Source organism: Malus sylvestris, chromosome 8 (assembly GCF_916048215.2).
Source record: "Malus sylvestris chromosome 8, drMalSylv7.2, whole genome shotgun sequence".
In the NCBI taxonomy this organism is placed as follows: Eukaryota; Viridiplantae; Streptophyta; class Magnoliopsida; order Rosales; family Rosaceae; genus Malus; species Malus sylvestris.
In genome coordinates this window covers 8,769,412-8,796,688 of record NC_062267.1, presented here as the reverse complement: position 1 = coordinate 8,796,688, position 27,277 = coordinate 8,769,412, and the positions used below count along the sequence as shown (strand labels likewise).

Sequence of the window (27,277 nt, the reverse complement as noted above, 5' to 3'; positions counted from 1 at the left end):
CCGCGACACCAGCCCATGTTTTTGGTGTCCCTCGTGTCCCCGCTACAGTGGAACCTAGCCTACGCGGTTGTTGTGTACCCCTTACACTCTGAGACATCGAGTCCCAGCTTCGCTGGTGTATTCGTACCCACTGCACCTGATCAGCGCCCTATTTGGGTTTATACATTGGGCCCAACCTTCTTGCAGCCCATTTTCTGCATTGGGCATGCAGCCCAAATTATTTTAGGGACCTGATTAGCTCATGCCTAACCCCCCCTAGCCCATTTTTGGGCCTAGACCACCTATGGGCTTTGGCCCATGTTTTTGGCCTCGAGCTTCATTGTCCATTTTTTTAGATAATTTTGGGTTTACAATCTTTCACCCACACTTTAAATTTGGCCCGAAGTCCAAATAATTAATTAAATTATAATTATAGACCTGAAGTTCTATATGCATATTTTCTTGTTATATATTTGTGTTTGTCTACAGAAACATATGAACCTAAATTTCATAATTATTTCGAAACCTAAAGTTTCTAGAAACATGCCTTGTTTGAAAACCTGAAGTTTTCCTTAAAAACATTACCTATGAAAATCCGAAGCTTTTTCATGCGAATTTAAACCAATACATGTCTATTAAAACCTGAATGTTCTACTCATATGTGAATGGATTGATTTTTTCTCCATTACACTAACCACATCTTGTTTATCTATTTTGTGATAGGAACATGTCGAATTTGAACAAACTCGACTTTACCGCTTTGGAGGTTTATGGAAAGAACTACCTCAAGTAGGTCCAATGATGTGAAGCTCCACCTCATTGCAAAGAATTTGTGTCCCGCCATTGAAGATGAGACAGACAACCCGGTTGGCGAAGCTGAGAAAGCCACTACCATGATCTTCATCCAAAGACATATGCATGACGCAATTTCAATAAATCATAATATTTCGTAAAGCAACTTAATTAAATCATGAATTCTATATAAACCATAATTATAAAAATCCGGAAAACATAATATAAAACATATTAAATGCACGAAATATGAAATGCATGCTAGGCCAATATTTTATAAAAATGTATAAGTTATGAAGGGGTCCATTCACAAGCCGCTCGAACTATCGAGAATGTGATCACTTCCCGCCAACGCGCCTAAACACAATTAAGGACCTTTTAGTAAAACTCTACTAAAATGTTATAATTTGGGAAAATGGATGGCAGATTCAGATTCAGCACGTCAAAAAATCTAAGGAAAGACCTCGGGTTTTTTCCCCACGTGTCGCCACGCGTGGCAGCCGGCCGGCCCGACTTGTTGGAAAATTGAACAACTCCAAAATTTCCCAAATTTTATAGGAATGAAGATATCAATGAGAGGAATAACTTTCATACTTGTGATTAAGGCCAATTCGGCCGAGAGAAGCCCCAATTTCACTAGAACCTGTCAGAAACCCTAAAAATTGGTGGCTCCAATTCGACTTCTTCGGTGCTTCACCGCTTCCAAGGTTGGTTGGTGTTTGTTCATGGGTTCAAGGAGAGTCTAATGGTAGTAGAGATCAAAAGAAATTGTTTCACAAATGGTGATTCAAGGCCGAGACCCACCCGGACCCGTCAATGGGTTTTCTTACCCCATCAGGGCTAAATTCGTCGGGTGTGGTTAGAATTAGGTGTTGGGGTGTTGTGGTGAGGTTTGGTGTGATGGGAGGTGGAAGAAAGCCAGAAATTTGGACGGAAAACAATTAGGAAACCTCAAGGAAATCGGGTCATCACGCGGGTCAAGGGGAACCCAGCTAGTAGTTCCCCTCCTTTTCTCCTCCCTCCTTTCCCTCCTTGTTCTCTCTTCTCATCCGTCCCCTCTCTTCTCTTATTTCCTGATTGGGCAGTGCCCATCCTCCTTCCTCTATTTTATCTTCTCTCATATATATCCGTTTCTCCTTTCTTTCAATCTGGGCCACACACGTGGCTCAATCAGATATTGCTCCAAAATCTGGAGCCTTCTAGAAAATAATTAATTGACCATTTTATCATCAACTTCGTTCGTTAATAACTTTTTCGTTATAACTCCAAATTGTGTTTCGTATGTGCCCATGTGTTCGTAACGATAGTACTATGAGGATACGCCAAGAAAACGAATCTTACGTCACACAACAAGGTGGTCAAGAAAGTCAACGTGTTTCCCTCGATTAACATTTTTGTAAATTCACGTTTTAAAAGTATAAAAACTATAATTTTTTGGGACGGGTCGTTACATTAATGTACTCTTTTTCCCTACGATTAGGAGTATTTTTTCCATTGGGTTTTTGCTACCTAACTAGTTTGTAACGGGGCACCCACCTTGGATTGATCAAATCCATGATGACGTCCCGTAGATGTTTCATTTAACTTTGCATTTCTCATGCATTTTTCCTTAGACTATGAGTTTTGTCCCTACTTGGGTTTTTACCATAGCCATAGGGTTTTTTGTGAGACTTACTTCCTTATGAAAGTTCCTACCTTATTGAGAATAACGTGTTCCCAAAATCAATGCCGACAAGTCGACTTCCTCAACCTATACATGATGCTGAATCTAGTTGAGTATTTACACACTCAAGGGGGAGTGTTATAAACTTCTTATTTAGGTGTGATTGTGTAAATCCTATGTTGGATTTGATTCTAGTTATTCTTTCCTATATGGACTTATATTACTTGGAGGAGAAGAATTTCTTCTCTCTCTTATTACTATAAATAAAGGCACTATGTAGGGGGATTAACACACATTCCTCTACACTATCCTACAAACACATCTTTCTCTATTTTCTCTCTCTATGTCGTCGGCTCCCTTCCCTTGTCAGATAAAATAGGACACAATAATAATATCCATGTTGAGAGGGTTTTCAACTTTGAAATTCTAAAGATTGTTAGCATGATTTCTTGCAGGCAGACTACCCTCCTGTTTGGGTGCCCTTCCCATCCCCTTCTATTTGTGCGGTTACTGTTAAGCCACGTCAATATTTTATATTCTTATTATTTTTTGTCTTATTATCTATATAAAAAAATTAATATAAAATATTAACGTGACTTAACCGTGATCGCACAAAATAAAAGGGGATAGAAAGAGCACCCAAACAAGAGGGCAGACAATCTACCTCCTAATTTCTTCATACGGTGACAGAAAATGAGCTGAAAAAGCACAATGACGTTTTTCCGAAAAGTGCTTCTCTTGGAAAGTGTTTTTATGCTTCCAAGATTCCAACTTTTCCGGTTACTTTTTACTTTGCTTTTGTCCTTTTTTCCCCCTTCGGTTCCTCTAATTGAAAAATGACTGATTCTTTGTGCCCCTAATTTTTATTTTTAAACTCCTTATTTCTTTGGACATTCACGATTATATACAATATATCAAAAACAGCAGATCTCAGTACTATCAAAATTGATGGAAAAAGGGTTGGAGTCTTTTATACGGCTGCTTGGTGGTAATTCTCCTGTTGCCGAGGATAGTTGGGCTACTTAGTTAACACAATTGTACTACAATCTAATCGTATTTTTATTCACTTCTAAAGTTATCTTCAGCTAAATATTACAGGCCATATTTAGCTCTAAATTTGACAAAATCAATCTCTAATCAACGGGCTAAAAGGAATTGGGATAAAAGAAATGACATGAATATATTGGAACATCAATTTATAAAATATGATGGAAGTAGGAGTTAAGAATCAAGCTAAGTTTTGCCTCAACGAAAGCAGTAGTCTCAAAAGTAACAAAATATGAAGGCGAATAAAACATAGCCAAGGGCTAGATTTAGCCCTCTATGATTGGAGATGGCTTAAATGAGATATCTTAAGTTTAAATATCAAAAATGATGATTTCACAACTAATATATTATTCCATCCCTTTAGTGTAATATATCATTGTATAAAAAATAAAAATAAAACACAAGTGTGATTCACCGCATCTCTCTCTATAAGACAGTTGTTATCGAAGTTTCCCTTATGTCTGCTAGAGAATTTGCGTAAAGAATTTGGGCCTTGTCATCCATGAGAACTCTCACAAACATAGAATCATCAGTATTTACTAGGGAACCTGGACCACATCACCCGTGAGAAACTCTCACAAACATAAGATCCCCGATATTTTGGTGCTACTTAACCCTTCGTTGATTTCACTAGATACGAAAACTGTTCTAATTAGACAACATTACCGAACATTTCTTCTCTCAAAAGGGGTAAAATAAAAAATCAATTGATGAGAATGTTCACAATATCTAAATGCTTCAACAGAATCTTACAAGTTTACAATCTCTCTCTCTCTCTCTTCAGTGAGTCCACACTCTCTCTCTATAGGAGAATAAACTCTACTTCTGGCCTTTTCTTCCAAACAAGTGAATAAATCCACCATCCCAAGAACCAAATTCCAAAAAGGAAACCATGCATTACCCACCATAGGCCACAAAACCCTAAACCTTTTCTGATTTCTTGAGCAACTCACAAAAAAGCTTCAAACTTTTGCAGCATTTGGGGAGCATTTCAAGGCACAAAGGAGAAGAAAACCCGGCATTTCCCTCATCTGGGTCAGCCTGAAAAATGTCAAGGCCATTTGATCAGACCCAGCAATCTCCACCAGACTTTGTGCTGCAGCAAAACACCAACAGTTCCCACACACCTCATGGCTCCATTGGAGCAGTTGTTGCTGTTCTTGTGGTGGTTGCACTTTTGGGTTTGGTTGCTGCTGTGATTGGAAGGCTCTGCTCTGGGATGAGTATTTTGGGGTACGGACATTACGATTTGGAGAGCTGGGCAGAAGCAAAATGTTCATCCTGCATTGATGGAAGAATCAGCACTCAGATTCCAAGGCCTATTATGTCTGCTACTTCCACTCCAACTGCAAACCCAGCACAAACCCAGCAAGAATCTGAGCTTCAACCCCCACAAACTGTAAATGTTTGATTTCTGGCTATTGGGTTTTGGATTTGGTATTAAGTAACAACTTTCCTATTATTTGTATTTTTTAATTTTTAATTTTTAATTTTTGATTTTTTGATGTTCTTCTGTTCTCTGTTGCTGGGTACATTATTAGAGCAGGGAAGGCATACATTTTGTGATGTTGGTGTCATTGATTCTGGGAGGATGGAAATGAATTTGGGAGACTTTCTTTTGAATTTTTGAATTGCCTCTTTAACTTTGTTTAGTTGAAAAGGAAAACGAGTAAGTTCAGCCTAGCCGCATACATTACCAATCAAACATTTTTGTAACGACCACTACAACGTGTCAAACTGTGATTTGTATTTAGCGTAACGATTCAAGTTTTTTCCTTAAGGAATTGCCATTTTTTCTTTCGATCAAATTAAACCATTTAACGGAAAAAGTAATTGTACGGCGGATTTGCTCCATCCTATGCGCATTACTTCAATCTCGTTCTTTGTAGTTTAGAATAGTAATTTTTCGTGAAGTGGCAAATCCTGTAGAACTGGTAGTACTTTTTTCTGCAACTAAACTGAAAGCAAACAAACAAATTTACCACAACTTGAAATTCTGGAGATTTAGCGTTACTCATCTGGAAGTTGTAAACTACCACCAGCTATGAGAATTAAAGCAAGTGTGGACCCCAAGTATTCATGAATGTGACTTGGATGAATTATATGCTTGCAGAAGCAACAAAATCATTCCTTTCCTGCATGTGGGATTTTTTAATTTCTAGCCATTTCCCACCAAATCAGTCAACAGGTTTTGGCAGCTGCTCTGCTAGCTGCTGAAGTTATTGTGATCATTGACCACTTATGAAAATGCAGCATTAGTTTACGAGACAGGTCTCCTGTGCGAACCCCAATTGTGCGCATCAGGTGCGTTGGCATGAGTGAGCGGGTTGACAAGAGCAATACAACCAGTCGACCAGTCACTCACACTTACACTTACTGGTCATCGTTAGGGTTTGCAGGAAGAATTTCTGGATAGTTAAGATTTTATCACTCGACCCACTCGTACTTGCGCCTGATGCGTTATGTTAGGGTCCGAGAGGGAGAAGTTTCAGTTTAATTCTTAAGGATATGATATATGGATGGTACGTCTGTCTACTCATTTTTATCATGGGTGCACCTATTGTTGACCTAGTTATGATTAATATATTTTATTCGTCTAAAAGTCATATCCATAATTGTTGAGTTTCTTTTATTATTAATAAGATTTCATACCTGCACAATTTGAATCGAATTGGAGATTGTTTAGTGATTTATATATAACACAAATCGATCTTTTGGTAACGAGTAACATCATCAAGATGAACTGTTTCATTTATTTGATGTATATGGATGACTAACACACAAATTCATGATTTCTGTCTAGCTTAGATGATGATTAAAATCATGCACGATTTTGAGTCGCTATTGGACGAGAGTTTCTCCCATATCACCAACTAAACACATGAAAATTGTTCATCGGAAATGTAACGGAATTTCTAAATACATGGCAGGTGATTATTTGACAATAATACTATCGAGATTAAGACCTGGTTGGATAAGAGAATCCGTCTATATTTACGGTTAAATTGTTGACGCTTGAACCCTCGTCTCTAAACCAACCCACGGTCCAACACTCACCCTCCTGCCATAGCTGACCTCTAAACTGTTAATGCGCCACGAATAATTGCATTTACATGAAATTCTTGCTCTGAATGGATAATTACCAAATTTACGACGACCAGAAGCACTTGTCAACCAATCAGTTTTACTCTTTTACCCCTCCAGTTTTCTGGTCCTGTTGTCACACAATCAACTAATGAGTAAGGCATGCTGTAATCTGAAGGTTGGCAATTCAGTAATTACCGAATGAGAAAAAGGGTTTTGAAATTCAGCTTCTGGAACCTGAGAAATGTGAAAATGTTGAATTTAATTGAATCAAAAGCCTCAAATTTTTACCAACCAAAGAGAAACAGGCAAATCTGATCACTTTTGATTTCCTATATAAACCCCATAACCCTCTCATGCTTTCTCATCACCTTCTCACACATTCAAGCGTATAGATTTTTTACAAGGACAACCCTAGAGGAGCAACAATGGCTTTGAGTTCTAATGCACAAGGGTTCATCCTCCTCCTAGCTGCTGCCTCTCTGTTGGCAGTGACTGAGGCCAGAACCGTCGTCGTTGGAGGGTCTGAAGGCTGGCGTTTCGGCTACAACTACACTGACTGGGCTCTCCAAAACAGTCCCTTTTACATAAATGACCAACTAGGTTAGTATCCTTTAACATCAAAATTCTCTGTGCATGACATCCTTTCTTGAATTTCAATAGACATGCTTATATTTATATTGCACGATAACATATTAACATGGCAGTTTGTTTGGTTTGTGACAATGATATTGACGCATTATCAATGACAATACCGATGGTTGGTTGGACATACAGATGTCCATTCCATAGCTCGATATTATTCCATGCATGCATACGTACCTCAACTATTTATGCTTATGTGCATGCTCTTGGTTTAACTTTTGCAGTGTTCAAGTACGATCCACCGAGCGATGCGAACTCCGGCTACAGCGTATACCAACTGCCGAACCTGTGGAGCTACATCAATTGCGACTTCAGCGAAGCCAAGCTGCTGGCGAATCAGATGCAGGGAGGTGGCGACGGTTTCAAGGTGGAGCTGACTCAGTGGAGGCCATATTACTTTGCCAGTGGTGAAAAAGATGGCAAGAACTGCAAGGATGGGCTGATGAAGTTCTTTGCCGTCCCACTACCACGTTGGAATAATTAAACCCAGAGTTTGAAAACACACAAATAAAACGTCCGGGAAGAAGAGACGGCATACCAAATACATTATACACATACATCCACCAGATTGATACTATGTGGTTCAATAATTCTGGAGGGTTTTAAGTAAAAATAAATAATTTCCCCAATGATACTTGTAGGTGGAAATTTGCTTGATTAATTTGTCTTTCTTTGTTGAGTTTCATGTTCGCAATAAAGATGATTTGGTTTGTTTGAAATTTATCTTACGTTCCAGTAAAACAAAACAGAAAAAGAAAAGTTCAGCTCAAGGAAAATGTTCTCTTGCTAGCTAGACTATTTGAATCTTTCATATGTTTATGTTGTCAGACTGTGAATCTGAATCATTGATTACATTTACTCTGGTCTAAATGATTAGTTCATATTTAACATATCTGGTCCTCCGAGCATTACTCAATATGAGATTTCTAAGTAAGAGTTGAACTGTCTGTATCCGGCACTCTCTCGTTATGGTTGGGACTCATGATCCTAGCCTCGTTTACATTGCGAGGCGCCATACTATAATTGTTATAAAATACTAATGTTCCAGTCTGGCTTGCTTCTTAATCCAGTCAAACCAGACTTGGCTTGTTTCTATGATGAGTTAAGCTTCGACGATTCAAATAGGAACTGAGTCGAATACTAACTCGAATTGTTTCTAATCGATTTACAACCCTAATCGCATCCGACATTCTCTCTCATAATGGGTGGGCCTCCTGCATCTTTGTCTCGTACAGGCTACCTCGTATTGTAGTTATGCCTTTGGCCTTATGGGCCTTTTTAACAGTCCAGAATTTTTGTAACAGTTTCTTTTACTCATATGACACACATCACATTCAAGAAAGCCTTTTCTACGATGGAGGTTCGGCATACACATTTAAAACATGCAGACCATGCATTCATGAATTGCTTATACAAATCCAAAAGTGCTTCTGTAGAAGCAGAAGTGGGGAACACGACTTTTCAATGCGAGTGACAGTTTGCTTTCCCATCAAACCGCGCCAAAACAAGGTGCCGCTATTCGATCGTACGTATGCTTTGTTAGCTTTTCCCCCAGTGGAAGAAAAGATGGTGAAAAGTCCTTTCGTACTTAGTTTTCAAATATATTAGAAGTCAGTGGTGGTGGGTGTTAAATCGTTTTTCAAAGAGTTTGAATTTGTTTTTATTTGGAAACATGAAACATATTGCAGTTTGATTCTGAATGGTACAAATCTCAACTCTTGAAGAAAAAAATCCTCAGTTCTCATGTCATTTGTATTGATTTAATGGTTGCACAAGTTGTGGAACTGATCCGGGCAACCAGAATTGCGCGTTTTTAATTCTGGTGCACACCAACTAGAGAGTTCTTTAGGAGTGTATCCAGAGTAGAAGACGATACTTTATTCTCGTTACCGATAAAAAATCTAGTTTCCATAATATTTTCCATTCATGTATGATTGAAGATAAATAAATGGACTCATTTATGTATATAGTCAATTTCTTGGAAATCTTTACCCAATTTATTTGTTAATTAAGATGTAACAAATAATATGCTCATTTTTCCATCAATATTCAGGTCACACTTAGTATTATACTTAGTATTATTCTAGTGGTATTTCTTTTCATTTGTAAGTGAGAGGTCTTAGGTTCAATTCTCGGCAAATGCGAATTGGAACCACATTATTACTAGCTCATTGTAAGGCTTAGCCCTTTAATGTAGATGATATTGTTATGTTATAAAAAATAAAAAATTAATAAAATAAAAGATCAGTTAGTGGCTTCGCCATGACATTCTACCATTCCGCGGCAGAGAAGACTTCGGCAATAATCAAACCCAAGATGTACTATATAAAATACAAGTTTAAAATTCATCTCCAACCACTAAACCACTCCGTGGTGATTAGCCGTTAGCGTTCGTTGGTATTGCATAATAATACATTCTTATCCTAACTTTTCTTCCGTGTATCAATTCAATGGATGAACACAACATGCTATAAACTAATTATATTCTCTCAGCAGCTGGAATTTCATTAGCTACCAAAATTGTTAATATATTATGCAAACGTCTAGTCCATATTTATACCTAAATTCCCACTCATACCAAATTAGTTACGGCAAAACTGGCATACGAACATATATTACATGATTAATTCACCGCTCACACAATGTTTTTTATGTTAGTACGTGTTCCTGCGACAGACAATCTCAAGGTTCTGAAAAATTGTCATACGAACATGTACAACATGTAAAATTGTCCGAACGATTTGATCAACACTTTGAAAACAAAAAAAGTAATTGAATTACAACAAAAAAATCCATCGGGCATCTAAAATTATGAAAATCTCAAAAATTAAGTTGATCTCGCCTCAATAGGAAGATTCCACCGAAGCTTCATAGACAAGAAGAATGATCCACACAATCGAACACATTCGCCACAAAGTTGATTTTCGATAAATGTGACGAAACGAGATATTCTAAAATCTACTTGCCAGTATTTTAAATCATCTCAACAATATCATATGTCAGTGAACAGAAATTTTATATTAACATCCTCCACTTTCTTGTCTTTTCCATTCAGCTTCCACTTGTTCGTTGGTGACAGGCTGGAAACACCACTTTCAACAGAACTACAATTTCATAATTTCAAATATTTTTTAAAATTATATTCATTCGAAAATCTCACATTTTTTTGCCTCTGAGAATTAATCGAAGCCAACATATTAACAAAAACATAATCAGAAAATTAAAAACATGATTAATTTAATCTATGAAGCTCCGAAGGCTCTGAAAATGTTGTCGCCACGTAATCTCTAACCTCCCTAGCGATCACGTCCCTCATCGCGTCCCAAAACCCCGACGGCACACTCTCATTATTCCTCTGCTGCTCCCCCACCATCGCCCCGCCGCTTCCGCTACCAATCCCCGGCGGTGCCAAAGTCAACTCCGTCAACGGGTCAAACTCCATCGACCCATTGGCCAAAGATCCGGAAACCGAACTCGTGCTCATCCCCTCATTACTACTCACATTGCCGCCGCCGCCGCCCCCAAAACTACCACCCTCCGTTAGTTGATCTACCCTGACCCTCCGCTTCAACGTCGAGTTCCAGTGATTTTTCACCGCGTTGTCAGTTCGACCCGGAAGCAGGCGGGCAATGGTGGCCCACCTGTTTCCGAACCGAGCGTGTGCGGCCAAGATGGTCTCGTCCTCGGCCTGAGAGAAGGGTCGATGCTGGACGCTGGGGCTCAGCTGGTTGCACCACCTGAGCCTGCACGACTTCCCAGATCGACCTTTTATGTACCGGCTTATCAATGACCAGTTTCTAGGCCCGTAGCGGTCGACGAGCTGGGTCAGGACACGGTCCTCCTCAGCGCTCCACGGGCCCTTGATTCGTTCGGGCTTGTTGGGATTTCTCGGGAGGGAAGACTCAGACGAGGAAGTGCCGGAAGACTCAGTAGATGACGAGCACATATTCATCGCTTCCATGGAATTAGTGATGGTGTTTGTTCGAGCCGAGTGAGGAGTGAGTACAAGAGAGAGAGAGAGAGAGAGAGAGAGAGAGAGAGAGAGAAAGGAGGAGGAGGAGTGAATGAGAGAAAGGTTGTGTTTTGGGTGTTATATTTAGGGGCGAGGTGCATGCACTTGTGAGCATTTTTTATGGAAGATAGAGAGGGGAGGAGAAGGGTACTTCCACGAAACTGGCGTTTGTAAAGTGGGCGGGTTTGCTAACTTAAACCGAGTGCGTACATGCGCACCCCTTGTTTTATGTCATCGTATATTTATTTTTCCGGATTTTTTTTTCCTTCTCTGGAGCCTCTGGTTTTGTTCATTTACCATTTCGGGCTTCCCCCGATATATTGAGACAATGTGAGCTGTCATGTTTTGGGAAAGGATCTCTTTCCACCAAGTCTATAAAATCACATAATTTAAACTTTAAAATTTGATCAAACAATTACAAACATAAATTCTTTTTAAAAATTATAATAATTTTAAACGTTAGATCAAATTTTAAAATTTCGAATTGTGTGTCTTGTTCAACGTGATATTATCAATCAAGTTTATGCAACACGTGAATTTTGTGTAAATTAGGCAGCGAGGTCAAATCAATCCCTCACAAATTTATCGTATGTGATTTGTCTTGTCATATAATAATGCTGAACGGTTTGAATAATCTAACTAAAATATGATATGTGTCCAGAATTAACACTAACTTGCGTTTTATGCATGTTATTATCTAGATTTAGAGCTGCTCGTGTTCTAAATTTCTGATATATATCCTATATGTATATATTTTAAGGAAATTTTAACGAAAATTTTTTGGTACTGTTTACTTTAATGAAGAATCACATTTTTATACTAAAAAGTCAATCATTTTACTATTTATTTTACCATTTATTTTACTCTTATCGTTAAAACTTAAAATTTTAAAACTTTTTTTATTAGTTTTTCTATATTTTAAACTAAAAAAAATTAGAAATGTAACTAAAACTGAATTAATAATTTAATATAAACCACGTCTGATTGGGATGGGTGATTGTGAAATGTTTGACTTATTTTTGTAGTATTGTCTTCGTAATGAATCATGAAGGTTACCTCGTATGTACCCTCCTCTATAAAAGAGAATACAAAACGTGAATGATGATTTTTGTGTCACCAAACTTCGACAAAAATATTTGGATAAAAATGTTTTCAAGATCAAAAACTTCAAAGGCATCCCAAAATAATGTGTCAAATACGGTAGGGGTATTTTCATCATTTTAACAATGCTTTTTTAATAATTAATGTTTTGGTACTTTTTTTTTAATTAGTGCCTCACAATAGGCTAGCAATAATGTGATTTAATTTCTCTATTTTTAAACACGTTTAAAACATCTTAAGAGACATGTAATGCCGGTTATAAAAAAAAGTATTTCGCACACAGATAATAATGAGATTAAATAAGTTGTCAAATGAATATTATTATTTTTTAACAAACGATATTATCTACACTAAGGGGAAGGGGGTAGGCTTAGCCTCACAACGGGCTAGCAATAATGTGATTCAATCAGTTATTTATTAAATATTATTTTCTATATTTTTAAACACGAAAACATCTTAAGAGGCGCGTAATGCCGGTTATAAAAAAAGTCTTTCGTACGCGGATAATATTGTGATTAAATTAATTGTCAAATAATTGTTTTTGTTTTTTTACAATATTATCTACACTAAGGGTGAGGGGAAGGGAATGAGCTTAGCCTCATAATGGGCTAGCAATAATGTGATTCAATCAATTATTTGTTAAATATTATTTTCTCTATTCTTAATGTAAATTCTATATAGACCGATTTTATTATGTGAATTCAACTGCTTTAATTGGTTTATGAGAGGTGTTGATGCACAAAATTAGTGAGGACTTAGGTACAACAGAAACTGTTAAGTTTTTGACTTTCGCTAGATTGCTCCGGTCACTAGTGTGGATAAGTATTTAAATGGATAGAGACAGGGAAGCAAATACAAGATGTACGTGGTTCATCCAGATTGGCTACGTCCACGGAGTAGAGGAGTTCTCATTAATTGTGAAGGGTTTACATAAGTACATAGGTTCAAGCTCTCATTTTGTGAGTACTAGTGAATGATTTAGTACAAATGACATTAGGAAATATTATGGGAGAATGATCTCCTTTTATAGAAGAGAGTTTATAGCTTTGCTCTGACATTGACACGTGTCGTGTTGTGATTGGCTTCTGATGTTAACACGTGTCGCACTATGATTGACTTCTGATGTCGACACGTGTCGCACTGTCATTGACTTCTTATGTCCCCAATATCTTCATAACCCTAATGTATATATATCTTTGTATTTGTATATGATCCATATACACAATTGCGGTAAATTAAAAGAATGATTCAAAAATACTTAATTATAAACTACTGCTTCTTTTCTGCAACCCCATGTTTAGTGACTTGTAAATTTTCTCTTTTCTTTCCTTTGTTTTTCTTCTCTTATTTCTTGTGTGCGACCGTATGGTGCAACAAATGTTCGATAAAAAGGTCACTCGATAGTCCTTAGCAAAAATCGATAGAATGCGACATAATTCAGCATGTATACATCAGAAGCTCGACAAAATGATCTAATGAAGTTTTTTATGTCAAAATGTGACTCCATTGTTATAAAATTCTGACCCGGCTACTAATTTAAGAGATTTAACTTAAATCTCCTTTAATAAATACATAAGTATTGTTTTTTTTTTTTGAGCAGGAATAAATAAGTATTGTTAGGTATATACGCATGTGGTTGAATTATGAGATTGTGCAAGTAGAGTTGAAAAAAGTCGTTTATCCTTACATTAGTCGATTTTGTCTTACTTGTTACGTGATTGATTGCTATAACTTTGGACATTTTTCAACACCGTTTGAAAAAATTAGTCGTGCATACGCACATAAGCCGATTTAACGACTGATCTTAGAATCATTTATCGTGCGAGGTAATGAGAAATTGAGCCATTGTAATTAGAGAGGGGCAAGAATGAGAAAATAAAACGAAAATAAAAATAAAAATAAAAAGTAATAAAATCATTCTCACATGGGACAAGAAGCGTGAGTACTTATAAATTAGGGAGCGTTTAACACATGACAGGAAACGCAAAGCTGTTATACACAACACAAACGTTTTAGAACGGCGACTGGGGCCCAACGAACTTTTTTGACCACTTTTTAGCCACAGATTTTAATTTTTTTTTTTAATTTTTTTATAGCCTACCACCAATTTAACAGCTGTAGATAAAGGTCCCCGTCAGTCAACCCCTAGAGCCTATAGAGTCACTGAAATCAACGGCTTCTGATCGAACCTGTCCTAAAAAGCAAACCCCGATAAAAGGGGAGGGCCTACTTGTAAATTACAAAAATTAAGATTAAGGATGACTTCAACGTCTTCCACGTAGGAAGGCCCCACTCCCAGGCTGTAAGAATCTCACGTGATTCCAGTTGAATCCCGTCTTTGACTTTTGAGGCTCTCGTCTAATAAAGCTCACTTCCCCCTACTCATCCTCGTCGAGCATCACCCTCACTTTACACCCCAAAACATTTTCGATTGTTTTGTTGTCCAGTGCAAAACGTGGAAAGTGATTGTCGATCGATCGATTTATAATCTCACGATACAAACACGTTTGAATCTTTTAAATGACGAATTTGTTTTAGTGTTTATAATTAGATTTAATGATTCAATTTCTAATACAATGATAAAATTTCTTAATAAAATAGTAGCCGATAAAATCTATAGAGAAAAAGAAAAATTACAAAAATTGAATTTAACCAAACAGCACTGAATCAGGAAGATCATAGTTGAGGGCTACTTAAACATTGTCATTGATGTCGTCTCTGGCAAGCAGTACATTGGAGAATCATGACTGGCTTCCTTCATTGACTCGGTGAAGTGGAACCACGTCTATAGAGAAGCAAACTTTGCTGTTGATTATATTACTTCTATTGGACACAATTGCAATAATTTGTGTATTTGGGATGATTGTATTCCTCAACAAGTTAGGAACGGTCTTTTGTATCACTTTAGAGGTCTTGAGTGTTATACCGAGGTTTCTCTTTAAATTAAATGTTTTTTACCTAAAGGAAAAAGCTAATTGAATGGACGCCTTGCAAGTTGTCACATTAGTGAGAGTTCTAATTTCTATGAGAAGATACATCTCAAACATGATAGAGATGTGAAGTTACAACAATGGAATGATGAAAGGGTAAGCTAAGTGATCATGAGGATAATAATGCCTCTAACAAGTAGATAATATCTTGTAATTGTTTTCTAAGAACGCAATCAACGGAATTGTGCATGCATGCATTTACGTGACAAACAAAATGCTACGTACGTACGTACGCCACCCCACCGCCGTACAAGTATCAGTTTTTTTAGTAATTTTCGAATTTTGTGGCGAGAGACCTGAGAAGCACGCGCGGACAAGCTCAGTAGGGGAGATCCCACAATCTGAACACAATCGTTGTAATGATTGCATCCTAGCCGCCCACGTGGCATTATTTATGGATTTTGGCCTTGGGTGAAACTTTTGGCAAGCAGCAGTTGGGAAGTTGATACCACAGCTGGCACCAAATCCCTGGTCACGGTCACCGACTTGTTTCGAATTTTACATACAACAAAACTGCGTACCAATGTCCTTTAGTAGATAAAAAGCCCAAGGGCTGTAGGGCACTAACCTTAATGTGTTCTTTAGTTTCAAATTAGAGGTGTGTTAAAATCAGTCGCGTTTGAGATAAGAAAAATGTACTATAATTCATTGTGTGATCGATCAATGATGAGTGTAGGAACGATCAAGAGACAAGTAAGAGAGATGTATAATAAATAAATTGAAGTTCTATCATAAAATTAATTGATAATTCAGAGAGTAGTCTAACCTTTTATAAGTCTTCGCAATGTTTTTCTTTTAAATGATGTGTGACTCTTTTACATTTACATCCTCATATGCCCCTCATGCGTGATGAATTTTCAAACCAAACACATTGACAACACGAATTAGGTGATGAGGAGTACATCTGGCCATTGGGCTTCTCAAGTGGTCAACCTTGCTCTGATATCATGAAGAAGTTAAGGTGCAGAGTAGTCTAACCTCTTATAAATTCTTGCAAAGTTTTTTCTTTCACCTATGTGAGAATCTTTTACTTTGCGTATTCAAACTTTTGTCATTCAAATGATTGTAAGACGAGGGAATTAAATTTAGATTTCAAATGCTAGGATGAATACTATTAATCAATTGAACACAAACGCCTGTCACTTAATACTACAGTTTAGTAGTATTCATCTTCATTTGTAAGCAGAGGTCTTATGTTTGATTCTCGTAAAAAATGAGTTTGAACCACATTATTTATAACACATTGTAAAACTAAGTCCACCCCCTCTCTTTAGTGTAGACGTTTGTCAAAAAAAAAAAAATTGAATACAAACCCCTTAAACATCGTAAATGTACGCCCAAACTTAAAAGAAATTAAAATAATTCAATCATTTGGTGAATAAAATCCAGTGATAAAGTTTGATAATCCATACTCATTACTCATCCATAAATTCCATAATTAGGGTAAAAAAATATGAAGAGAATAAAACAGAAAGTGGTGATTGTGTACGGTCGATTGTAGGCTGGAGGTAGGCCCCAAATTTGGACTCGTATTTTAGTTGGCAGATACTTTCACTTCACTGATGGGAGGAGATTTGGGATACCTGGTCTGGTAACTATCACTGGGTCCCGCGATGTCCCCTTCCAACCCAATTGTCGGTTGGGAGAAATTTTTTTATATGATCGGTCCACGGAATGATACATTTCATATCATTATACAAATGATAGGATATGTGTGTTAAAAAATTAATAACTTAAAAAGTAAAATTTCCTACTGTTTATATAAAAACAAGTGGTATCTCCCGTGTTCTAGTCATTTTCTCACTGGTTGGGTCGGTCCTACAGTTAGGGTGGTAGCCAATACGGCAATACCGCGTGAGAACTGGTGCCTTGTCCTGCTCGTGCCGGTCAACAATTTGGTTAACCACGGTTGTTTGGTGTTCTCCTCGTTTTTCTTATTCCCCCCATTTTTTTATCCTTTTTTTGTTTTTTTTGTTTTATTTTTGTAAAATGATTATCTTATCACATATATGTACAATTTTCTTAATAAGGATGAGACGCACATACAGTGATAGATTCAGGATTTCAAGATCAAAGGATCCCAACATAAAAGTTCAAAAAAAAAAATATTAGACTAATTTAGTTCCATATCACTATTTTCTATTGAATTTGATTCATTGAATAAATCAAGATTAATCTTAAAGGTAATAAAACCAACAAATTATGCTCAGTAACATAACACAATTAGTGACTCTACAAAGATAAAATCTGTTAATGTAACATATATATATATATTATTAATTGGTAGTTGGGACTAGAGTCTAGGATAAAAAAAAACTAATGTGAATTTGGAAGAAATAAAATTAGGCAGCTAAAGGTGGTGGAACGACAAATGGTGGTGAGGAATAGGGTAACTTGGGTTTAAAGTTGAAAGGTTGCGATGATTGGGGCTGAGAGTTATTACATATAATTTGGGGATACTGGAAAAGATCGAGATTCTCGGGCTCTGTAGAGAAAACAAAGATATTTTAGTTTTAAATTTTTTTATAATGACCTGCCTTAAAAATGTTGTCGTTTTGGCTAGGTCTTTTAAAACAAAAATTAAAAACCTCTTCTTTTTCTTTGTTATAAGCACTGCTACCTGCACATCCATGGAGGCAACATGCCTCTCCACTAAACCTACCCAAATTGTTGGAGGGTCCCGAAGGTTGATCACAAGTGTTTCTTTGGGCTTCCAAGGGGTCCCGGAACCCTCCGAGTCCTTGTATGGATCCACCAATGCCCACACGTATTGATGCGCCCTACCTTTATTACTTCTCGTTTGGCACTAATTTGTTTTGTATGATTCGGCACTCATTCGTTTTGTATGTATTGATTCCTTTAAAAAAACTTGTGAATCCTGAAAATTAGTAAATGGCATCTTGATGCTTCACATACGTGTGTATAGATGTACGAACATAACTCTGGCAGCAAGTACGTATTCGCATTGTCTACGACGTTCGATCATTCTTCCAGACAAACAAAGATACGAGTAAACACATACAAATAACTAAAATGGGAGATAGCCTACGCTGACTCGTAAATAGAAAGTATTGCGTACAAAATCATTGGTAGGCTTCCAAAAGATGTAACAAATCGCTTTTACACACAGAAACTGAAATGGACATTTGTTGAATATGCAAGCTGTTGACAGATGGATTCAATTTTTAAAATACATCACAAGACTTCTCACTCTAGTCTGTGGGGAAGATCTAATTAACTATATTCTTCTTACCAACCTACCCCAACCCCTATCCAATAAGGGATGTAGCTTGGAATCTATGTAAATTCATTTGGGTCAGGTTTTTCTGGATAACTATCCTTGACAATCTTTAATTTAATACATTTACGAGAATATAAATGTACGCTCTACATTTATCTCTTTCTATGTATGTCTGATTGTCTATCACGTCGAAAATTCTTATGTCTGGCAGTTGGGTACTAAGTAGATTGTCTGACTTACTCATAAAAAATTAGGGTCCTTTGCATTTAGGTATTACTTAGTCTCGTGCAGATACAAACCCCAACGCTAGTGAAGAACTTCCAGATTTAATAGGAATGAAGCTTAATTGGAAAGAAATGAATTAAAAATTTTCTTATATGATCGATTGGTATAGACATCAACAACTTCGAATTGGCTTAGTTTCTCATCAACAAATTAATGCTTCCTACTCTTTTATGGATAGGTCGGATAGTCCATTTAAAGTTAAACCGTCTGTCGAATACAATAATTGATCCTAAGCGTCACTAATCCTGCACAAGCATGAATAACCATCTATAGTCAATCCGCGCGCATGCATCCTAGCATTTTCTTGACAAAATGAAGCCGGGCGGCTGCGTACAATGCCAGAAGCCCATTGTTGTTGTCCATTACTTTTGTTACACTGGAGCACTGATTGAATCGAGTGCAGCTCACTTTTGGGTTTATGGGGCCTCAGGTTATACTGTGGTTTTCTTCCCTGTGCATGTGGATTGTGTGCATGGGCTGCACATGACCTGGTTGAGCGACATGACCGACCTACACGACGATAAAGCAATCAAATATCAATGTCATTTTAACAACGTTATATTAACGTATTGATACCAAATATCAATGTTATTTTAATAGTGTTATATTGACGTTTGATACCAAATATCAACGTCATATCAACAATATCTATCAGATATCAAAGTAACATTTGGATATCAATGTTGTTACATACAGGATTAAAATTTCATTTTCTTCATTTTTTTTTTTAATTTTAGGGTTAATTGCATTTTACACAACAAGGTTTGGGCTTATTTACAAAATGAGTACGAAGTTTCAATTTACGCATACCAATTTAACCATTCTGTCAATTTTACCGTTTAATTAGACGTTAAGTATTGACGTGGCATAGACTAAGCCTACATTTGAGGTACACGTTGACTGTCAATTTCATACAAGGACTAAAAGAGTAAAAGTGTAAAGTACTAAACTGTGAAGTTGATGGTCAACGTGTGTTTCAAATGTTGTCCTAGTCCGTGTTACTTCATTACTTAATGCCTAATTAGACAATGAAATTGATGAAATGGTTAAATTGATGTATTTTAAAAACCACGTAGTGTAATATGTGACAAACCTTGTGTCTCAATTGCAAATGACCCTCCAATCTTATAGTGTAAAATATCGTTAACCCTTAATTTTACTTCGGAAAGGGAGTTGGGTCTGAAAACATTAATTTCAATGGTACAAGCGCCCACACTGCCTAAAAGTTGAATGTGGTCCAAACAATTTCCAGCCTGTTAATGAATCTTTCCTATGTATCATCATGATCAAGGCAATACCTTGAAGGCAACTAATGATATTTTTGGAACTACAGATAGTTATGCCAACTGGTTTACGCAGTGTGTCGGTTTTATTGTACTGGAGTTTGAATACCCTTTTCGTCAATTAGAGAGAAGTTTTAAAATATTACTTTGTCAAAAAAAGAAAAAAAAAACTTTTGAAACTCAACTACTCTACGACTCATGCTCTCCTAAGGTCCTCATTTTGAGGACCTGTGATGACCAAATGCATAACAGCCACAAGATTATATTAGTTTAGATCAAAAGGCAATATATGACAACATAAGAAAGCAAAACAAGAAAATGAGTTTTCTAATGGTTCCTAGATTCTAAGTTGATTTTGCTTAATTTGGCACGGGTCCTCAAAACTTGACGACCTTAGAAGAGCAGGACTGACTACAATCATCGAAGTTAAAAACAATCAATTCATGAATTTGAGAACCATAGTTTACATAGACACAAAGTTACATTAAATAACCAATATTAATTAATGAAAATAGAACATAATTTTTTTGCTAAGCTAATGAGCTCTTACAAAGAAAATACTTAATTCTGGCCCTGCAGCACCATCGGGATTAATCATGTACAAAGCTTCAGAGTCCTTTGATCCAACCACCCTCTCAAACCTTGCCCTTATGTAAGTCAATTCCCCATCTCCTGCATACTCCTTCTGATCAGAAGGGCATGGAAGAACCCCTGCCCCCATCGAAACACCCCTCAAAGTTTGCATAACATGAAGCTCGTCCTCCGACATTTGCTTCCTCCTAATAGAATACCCTACCTTTCTTCCATTGCAATACACAGCCCACACAAACTCCTCCGTCAGCTTCTTCTTGTGCGTCTTCGTCTCGCTCTCCAGTGCGATTCGGACTATATCCGATGCCATTTCCTTGTGAAACACACTACTGTGCATTGGTAGCTCGAGCACAAAGAGTGGCATGCAATGAGGGTCTTCTTGTATTGCTAGGCTCACCCTCCCTTTTCGATACCCGAAAATTGTACCTGTTGTGGCATGATCCTTTAGTAACGGCTTTCGGGGTCTGCCTAGCAAGGCAACCATTTTGCAGCCTGATGTCAACATGGGGAAGAGCTTGAACATCTTGAGAAGGCCTCCGGATGAAGATTTCGACGAACGTTTTTGGCCCGGCATATGACCGTGCCGGATTAGGTTTAAAATGGCTGAGTTCTCTAAGTGGTAGAAAGGGCTAGAGTGCACAGAAGGCATTGTGGCTAGGGTTTGTGGTTCAGAAATCAATTCAACCAATACAAGAAGGGGTATATTAGATATGAGTGTTTGAAAATGTACGCGAGTTGGAAATATATATAGAGAGTGGAAGGTTGGAGAAAAAAAAAACTTCAAAATTTAGTTTGGTCAGTCAATTGGTTATGTTTGTGTGTGGATACTTTCTGTTGGACGGCGTCGTTTCGGGGTTAGTTTAAGTTTATGTGATTGGAATCTTTGAACTTTGGAAAGGGAATGGAGACCCTTCAATTTTAATTTTTAATTTTTCAAGTTGGTTATGGGAGGGGGAACTTAATGGGACTAAATAGTAAAGAGTGATACGACAAAGTTTAGATATGAAAAGGGGACGGGGTTGAATGTGATAAGATAAGGAGAGGTCGGACCACACAAATTGTAGAGGAAGGGCCAGGGCATGAAGAAAAATAAAACCAACATTGTTCGGCTCTTATCATGTAACGAGTCATTTTTCTTCATTTGAAGATCATTCATTATGCGTAACGAGTCAAATTTCTTTACATACAACACTACTTGCTATGTGCAAGGAGTCATTTATTCTTATATATCACTCATCGCAAGTAATGATTCATTTTTTTTTGACAGATCACTCGTTACATGTGATAAGTCGTTTTCACTTGCAAATCACTGGATTACGAAGAATGATTGCTTACAAGTAACAAAGTATTTTGCGGAAAGAAACTCGAAATGAAATGTGGAAATGTTGGTTATGCATGTGGATCTCTGATCATCAAACAAGGCATCAATGTCACTAGCTTTATGCTTTTCCAAACCCCAATCCTAAATGCCTCAATATAATTATTGAGGTGCAGCTCATCTTCCCCCTCAAAATATTTTTCTCCTGTTTATCCATATTAATTGGAATTAAACTTTGGTTTCATTCCATTGTTTAACCAATCGCGCAAATTTGTCAAGTGAATCGTGGCTTAAGATAACGTCACCATGACATTTTCAGGTACAGTGCAAGAACCTTAAATTTTAGTAGCAATGAAATCATTAATTTGAACCCTAATTTTAGTAGCAACAAAATCATTAATTTGAAGCTCCACTACATGGTTAACAAGAGGGTCAAAACATGAGAGAACTAGTGTCCATGCTGGGGCTCCATGCTTCGCTATATTTAGTCTTGAATCTGTGCTTAGCCATAACTAGTAAAATATAAAAGATTTGGTGTTATTGATTATATACAACTATGTGTTTGTTCGTCTTACTGTTCATGGAGCATAACTATGGGAGCATCAAATCACCTAACAACACATCTGCTGGATAGTTTGGTTTATTGGGAGCATTAACTAAAGCTGTGAAACCTAGTTAGAAACTTAGGTATTGAGTGCTCATATAACTCATTCAAAAGAATTGGGATTTAACACCATGGCCATGTCCATTTCGCTTTTGGGAAACGACCCACTAACTGAGCAATCATGTACCACAAGCATATGGTTGGATAGAAAAGCTGTGGTCAGTTTAAAGCATATAATTTGGAGTTTGGGTACAATGCAAGACCAAGTTACCTGCAGCAAAGGTGGGTTCCATATGCAAATGCGTATGAATTTACCAAAAAAGTTTTATTCATTGATGCAACATAAAGTTGCAACTAAACCATGATCTGACCACTTACGATAGAGGAGAAAACCAATAATATAAGATTGAATCGATTCGAGATTGGGACTTTAATAGTGTACTAGTGTAATTTTTCACGGTAATAGTGTAATTTTTTTGTCATTCTTGGTGTGTCAGTTTCTTGCTTAGATTTCAGATTAAACTCGAGTTTTTAGTTAGAGTAAATTGTAGTAATGATCCTTCAACTTTAACCAATTGGAGCAGTGGTCCCTCAACTAAAAATTTATTACCATTGGTCCCTTAACTCATCAAAACATGCAGCTATGGTCCTTTTTGCCAACTCCGTTAGAACTTCCATCAAAATGAGTCACGTGCCATGCACGTGAGGCTAAATCAAGAGGCAAATGTGGAAAATTAAGTAAGAAAAATTGTATCAATGGTCCCTCAACTTTAATTCAACTGGAGAAATGATCCTTCAACTTTAACTCAATTGAAGCAATGATCCCTCAACTTTAACTCAATTGAAGCAATGATCCCTCAACTTTAACTCAATTGTAGCAATGGTCATTCTAACATTACTCATTTTGACAGAATTCTGACGGAGTTGACGAAAAGGGTCATAGCTACATGTTTTGTTGAGTTGAGGGACCAATGATAATGAATTTTTAGTTGATGGACTATTACTCCAATTTGATTAAAGTTGAAAGACCATTTCTACAATTTACTCTTTTAGCTAAGCTCGAGAGTGAAAATTTGAAATCCAAGCTTGTAGGATTATTGAAGATCTTTAAGGATCGATAAAAAACCAACGAGAATGTAAAAAAATCCCTTTACCACAGCATCCTTTATCTCCCTCTCCAAATAGAAACCCTAGTACTGTAAGTCTTAGCCACCCGTCCTTTGCCTTGGCTTGGGGCCAACGTTAGCCTCTCCACTCCCCGCTTCCTAGCCTTTCCACTCCCCGCCTCCTTAGCCTCTTGACTACCCGCCTCTCATCCCCTCATTTCCCCCACCATTCCTCCTCAACCCTCCCTTTTCCCCCTATCTCTCTAGTTTTTTGTGCTGCGTAACACCTCTTCTTCACCATCCTTTTGTGGGCAACCAATTTTTGCGGCTTTGATGCACTCCCCTCTCCTTGCAAAATTCGAGATTTACTGCCTCACAGGGCCTATCCCCTTGATTTAGGCAAGATCTATGAGTTTGGTTGGGTATTGGTTGTTGGTGACTCGGATCCTCCTTTTATGACTTTTTTTTAGGGTTTTGTGGCTCTCCTTGACTGATCAATGGTGGCATGCCTTCAGTGACAAGATGTATGGGGGCTTTGCCTTGCTTGGCTCAAGTTTGTGGCAAATCTCACTAGAGTGGTAAAGTTGTAGGTTGAGATGAGCCAATCGTTAGAGATGAGCCAACCAAAAGATTTAGTTTCTCAGATTAGCGTAGGTCAACATAGGTTTGTTTGCACCGCATCTAGCGGGTAATGTCTCGCCTAGTGACTGATGTGGCTCCTCCTGTGAGCGATGATTTTGATGTGGTCTCGCTTGTTAGCGATGGTTTGATGTGGTCTCACTTGTGTGGCGGTGACATACATGTGCTTTGATATAAGTCAGTTGCACCTACTGTCTTTGTGGGAGATTTGTAGAAGAATTCTTGTGCTAGTGTGTGCACGCTTGTGATAGCCAATTAGGTCAAATATTTGGCTACCTCTAGTGTGTGCACGCTTGTACATAAATTCTTGCACCTACCTATCATCATTGTTTGTTTGTGTGAACTACCTCTAGATCAAATATTTGGTCACTAGAGATTGTACCCATATAACCCTTGTAACTGATACTGTTAATGAAAATCACCATCCTTTCTTTAAAAAAAAAAAAAGATCTTTAAGAATCTGCCTTTGTCAAAGATGATGTCAAAAGTTTGAAGAATTTTTTTTTATAAAATTTGGCGTCGTCTAAGACAAGTTACAACTTACCCTCTAAAAAATGACAGGCTGGTTGAGACCAGACTAACAACGCATCCACACTCAATCCATTTAGATAAATGCCTGTATGAAAATATAATTATATATAACACATTTGATTTGATAACTGAACTTTTGGATGATTGATATTTGAATATGATGTCTTTGGCATATAAAGCAAATTTAGAATAGATTAATTAGAACATTGTTTGAAAACTCCTCCACCTATCAATACCATCCGTTAGAATTATTATTGTGCTAGTGATGGGATCGTCATCTCTTTTGGTAATTCAAGTGACACGATGTCAAGAAAAAGCTTTGCTTAATGTGGATGTTAGCTAGAGATTAGACAATGTGGAAGACAATCCATGCCCAAACAAGGAAGTGAAAATCTCTCTCATCACTCAATCATTGATCTACAAGTTCTTAAGTTAGGCCCTTGTTTACTAAAAAGGCTTGGATTTTTGTATAAATAGACCTTAACCCTTTTCATTTGTTGTTAGTTAGTTTTGAGTTGGGATGCTTACTTTCCAACTGTAAACGCGAAATTTTTGTGACAAATCAAACAAAAACATGTGTACAAAATAATATTTGTATTAATGAGTTTAGAGTTGCAAGCTTACAAGGTTTGATCCTTTGATTTGATCTCCGAAAATGTAAAGTGTGTATTCTTAATTCAAGAGTCGTGATAACTTGATCTCGGATGAACGAACGCCTCAAGGTTTTGGCTTGTGGCGATGGAAGAACTGGCATATGTAGTGGTGCTTGATGATTCTTCACCGATTTGACGAAGACACTACAAAAAATATGGCCAATGCACACAAAAAGTTATTTGTGCCATACAAGGTCAAAGGGCACCAACATATGTGCCCATAGAGCAATATTAACAATGCAACAACTAAACTATATATGTGCCCTCTATAGGCGTGCCCTTTGATTAGAGGGCACAATATGGCCATCAGTGCTCAAAGAGTTGAGCACAAATAAGGGTTTTTTTGTGCCCTATTCTAACACCTGTGTCAGATGACATTCAAATTCATGTTAGCACAATTTTTGTAATTGTGCTCTATTAGTTACATTAAAAAACAAAAAAAAATAAACAAAATGGAAATACCTTACAACCTGAATCAAACAATTGAAAGCACCAGATAAGAATATGAAAATATTGCTCATAGTTTCTCCTCTTGACAAATCAATCACATGCTGAAAACTCAACCACGAAATCAACATTATAAATTAAAGAAAAAAACAAGGCAATGATTTCAAACGTATATTCATCCTTTCAGGCAGTCATCCTTCCAGTGGAGGTGCCTCTGCTCCATGTGCCATCCACAGTAGTACCACAGAGATGGTGAGGGAGATGACAGAGAAAAAAAATGAAGAAGTTGAGAAAGTTAATGAGAGAGAGGGATGGGTGAAAGAGAGAGACGAAGAGTGATGGAGTGAATAAATGAGTCAATGCACAGGGAAAGGTGAAGACTCATGTGGGTGGGTTTTACAGGACACAAAAACCCATTAGAAAATTAGTAAAATAATTGATTAATTAGATTCTCCCCTAATAATTCAAGTTGATTGCAACTAGATATTTACACAAATTGTGAATAGGGAAAAAGTAAATGTAAAGTACACAAAAACATATATTTTTAATTTAAATATATTAGAGGGCACAAAAGCCTTTATTGTGTGTTTGTAAATTAATAAAAAAATTTCCATCTCTTATTGTCTTACATGCAAGCTGGACACAATTGTGTTCAAAATTTAGTAGGCACAAATACCAGACACAAACTAATGTGTTTCTTTGTTAGAGGGCACATTTGAGAAATTTTGGTGTTCAATGGAATTTAAAATGCACAAATATGTATTTGTGCTCAATGAAAATGAGAAGGGCACAAATCAATTGTGTTCTTAGCCCATTTTTCTTGTAGTTAATGTAGAGAATTTTTTGAATCTTCTGGAGTGTTTGAATGGTTGGGAAGTTGGGGGTTTGAGAGCTTCAGCATTTGGGTGTGAGAATGATTTTCTGGCTCACTTTCTTTGTCTTGGAGCCTTGTATTTATAGACTCTCCAAGCTTTGCATACGAAAGAACCAAGACTTTCATTTGTGTCTTGGTTCATGATTTGTGAGACAAATGGTACATGTCACGTAAGCCCTCGCATGTCAAAGTTTAATGCGTTGGTGAACATTAATTTTCACCAAAATTTGCATGTCTACACCAACATGATATCAGAGCATGTTATCTACGTGCACCTAACGACTAAAAACCCTTTGCGTCTCCAATTACGTGTTATTCACTTGAATTAGTTAAAAACACATTAGATCCTTGCACTAGTGTTTAAAAACACATTGGATCTATCCACTTGCCAA

At 37.2% G+C, this 27,277-nt stretch overlaps 4 protein-coding genes across 4 annotated transcripts; 2 read left to right on the top strand and 2 right to left on the bottom strand.

The window, feature by feature from the left end:
- The first annotated feature begins 4,156 nt into the window (after nt 1–4,156).
- LOC126633251 (uncharacterized) lies at nt 4,157–5,104 on the top strand. Its single transcript, XM_050303821.1, has one exon. The coding sequence runs from the start codon at nt 4,530–4,532 to the stop codon at nt 4,890–4,892; it is 363 nt and encodes a 120-aa protein (XP_050159778.1). The 5' UTR covers nt 4,157–4,529; the 3' UTR covers nt 4,893–5,104.
- A 1,816-nt stretch (nt 5,105–6,920) lies between these two features.
- On the top strand, nt 6,921–7,940 carry LOC126633250 (early nodulin-55-2-like). Its single transcript, XM_050303820.1, has 2 exons — nt 6,921–7,168; nt 7,435–7,940. Exons 1-2 carry the CDS (start codon nt 6,994–6,996, stop codon nt 7,692–7,694), a joined length of 435 nt encoding a protein of 144 aa, XP_050159777.1. The 5' UTR covers nt 6,921–6,993; the 3' UTR covers nt 7,695–7,940.
- Nucleotides 7,941–10,207: 2,267 nt separating this feature from the next.
- Nucleotides 10,208–11,360, bottom strand: LOC126633249 (transcription factor MYB73-like). Its single transcript, XM_050303819.1, has one exon. It carries the CDS (start codon nt 11,169–11,171, stop codon nt 10,443–10,445), a length of 729 nt encoding a protein of 242 aa, XP_050159776.1. The 5' UTR covers nt 11,172–11,360; the 3' UTR covers nt 10,208–10,442.
- A 9,184-nt stretch (nt 11,361–20,544) lies between these two features.
- On the bottom strand, nt 20,545–21,731 carry LOC126631247 (protein MIZU-KUSSEI 1-like). The gene has a single exon (XM_050301420.1). It carries the CDS (start codon nt 21,360–21,362, stop codon nt 20,658–20,660), a length of 705 nt encoding a protein of 234 aa, XP_050157377.1. The 5' UTR covers nt 21,363–21,731; the 3' UTR covers nt 20,545–20,657.
- Between the last annotated feature and the right edge of the window lie 5,546 nt (nt 21,732–27,277).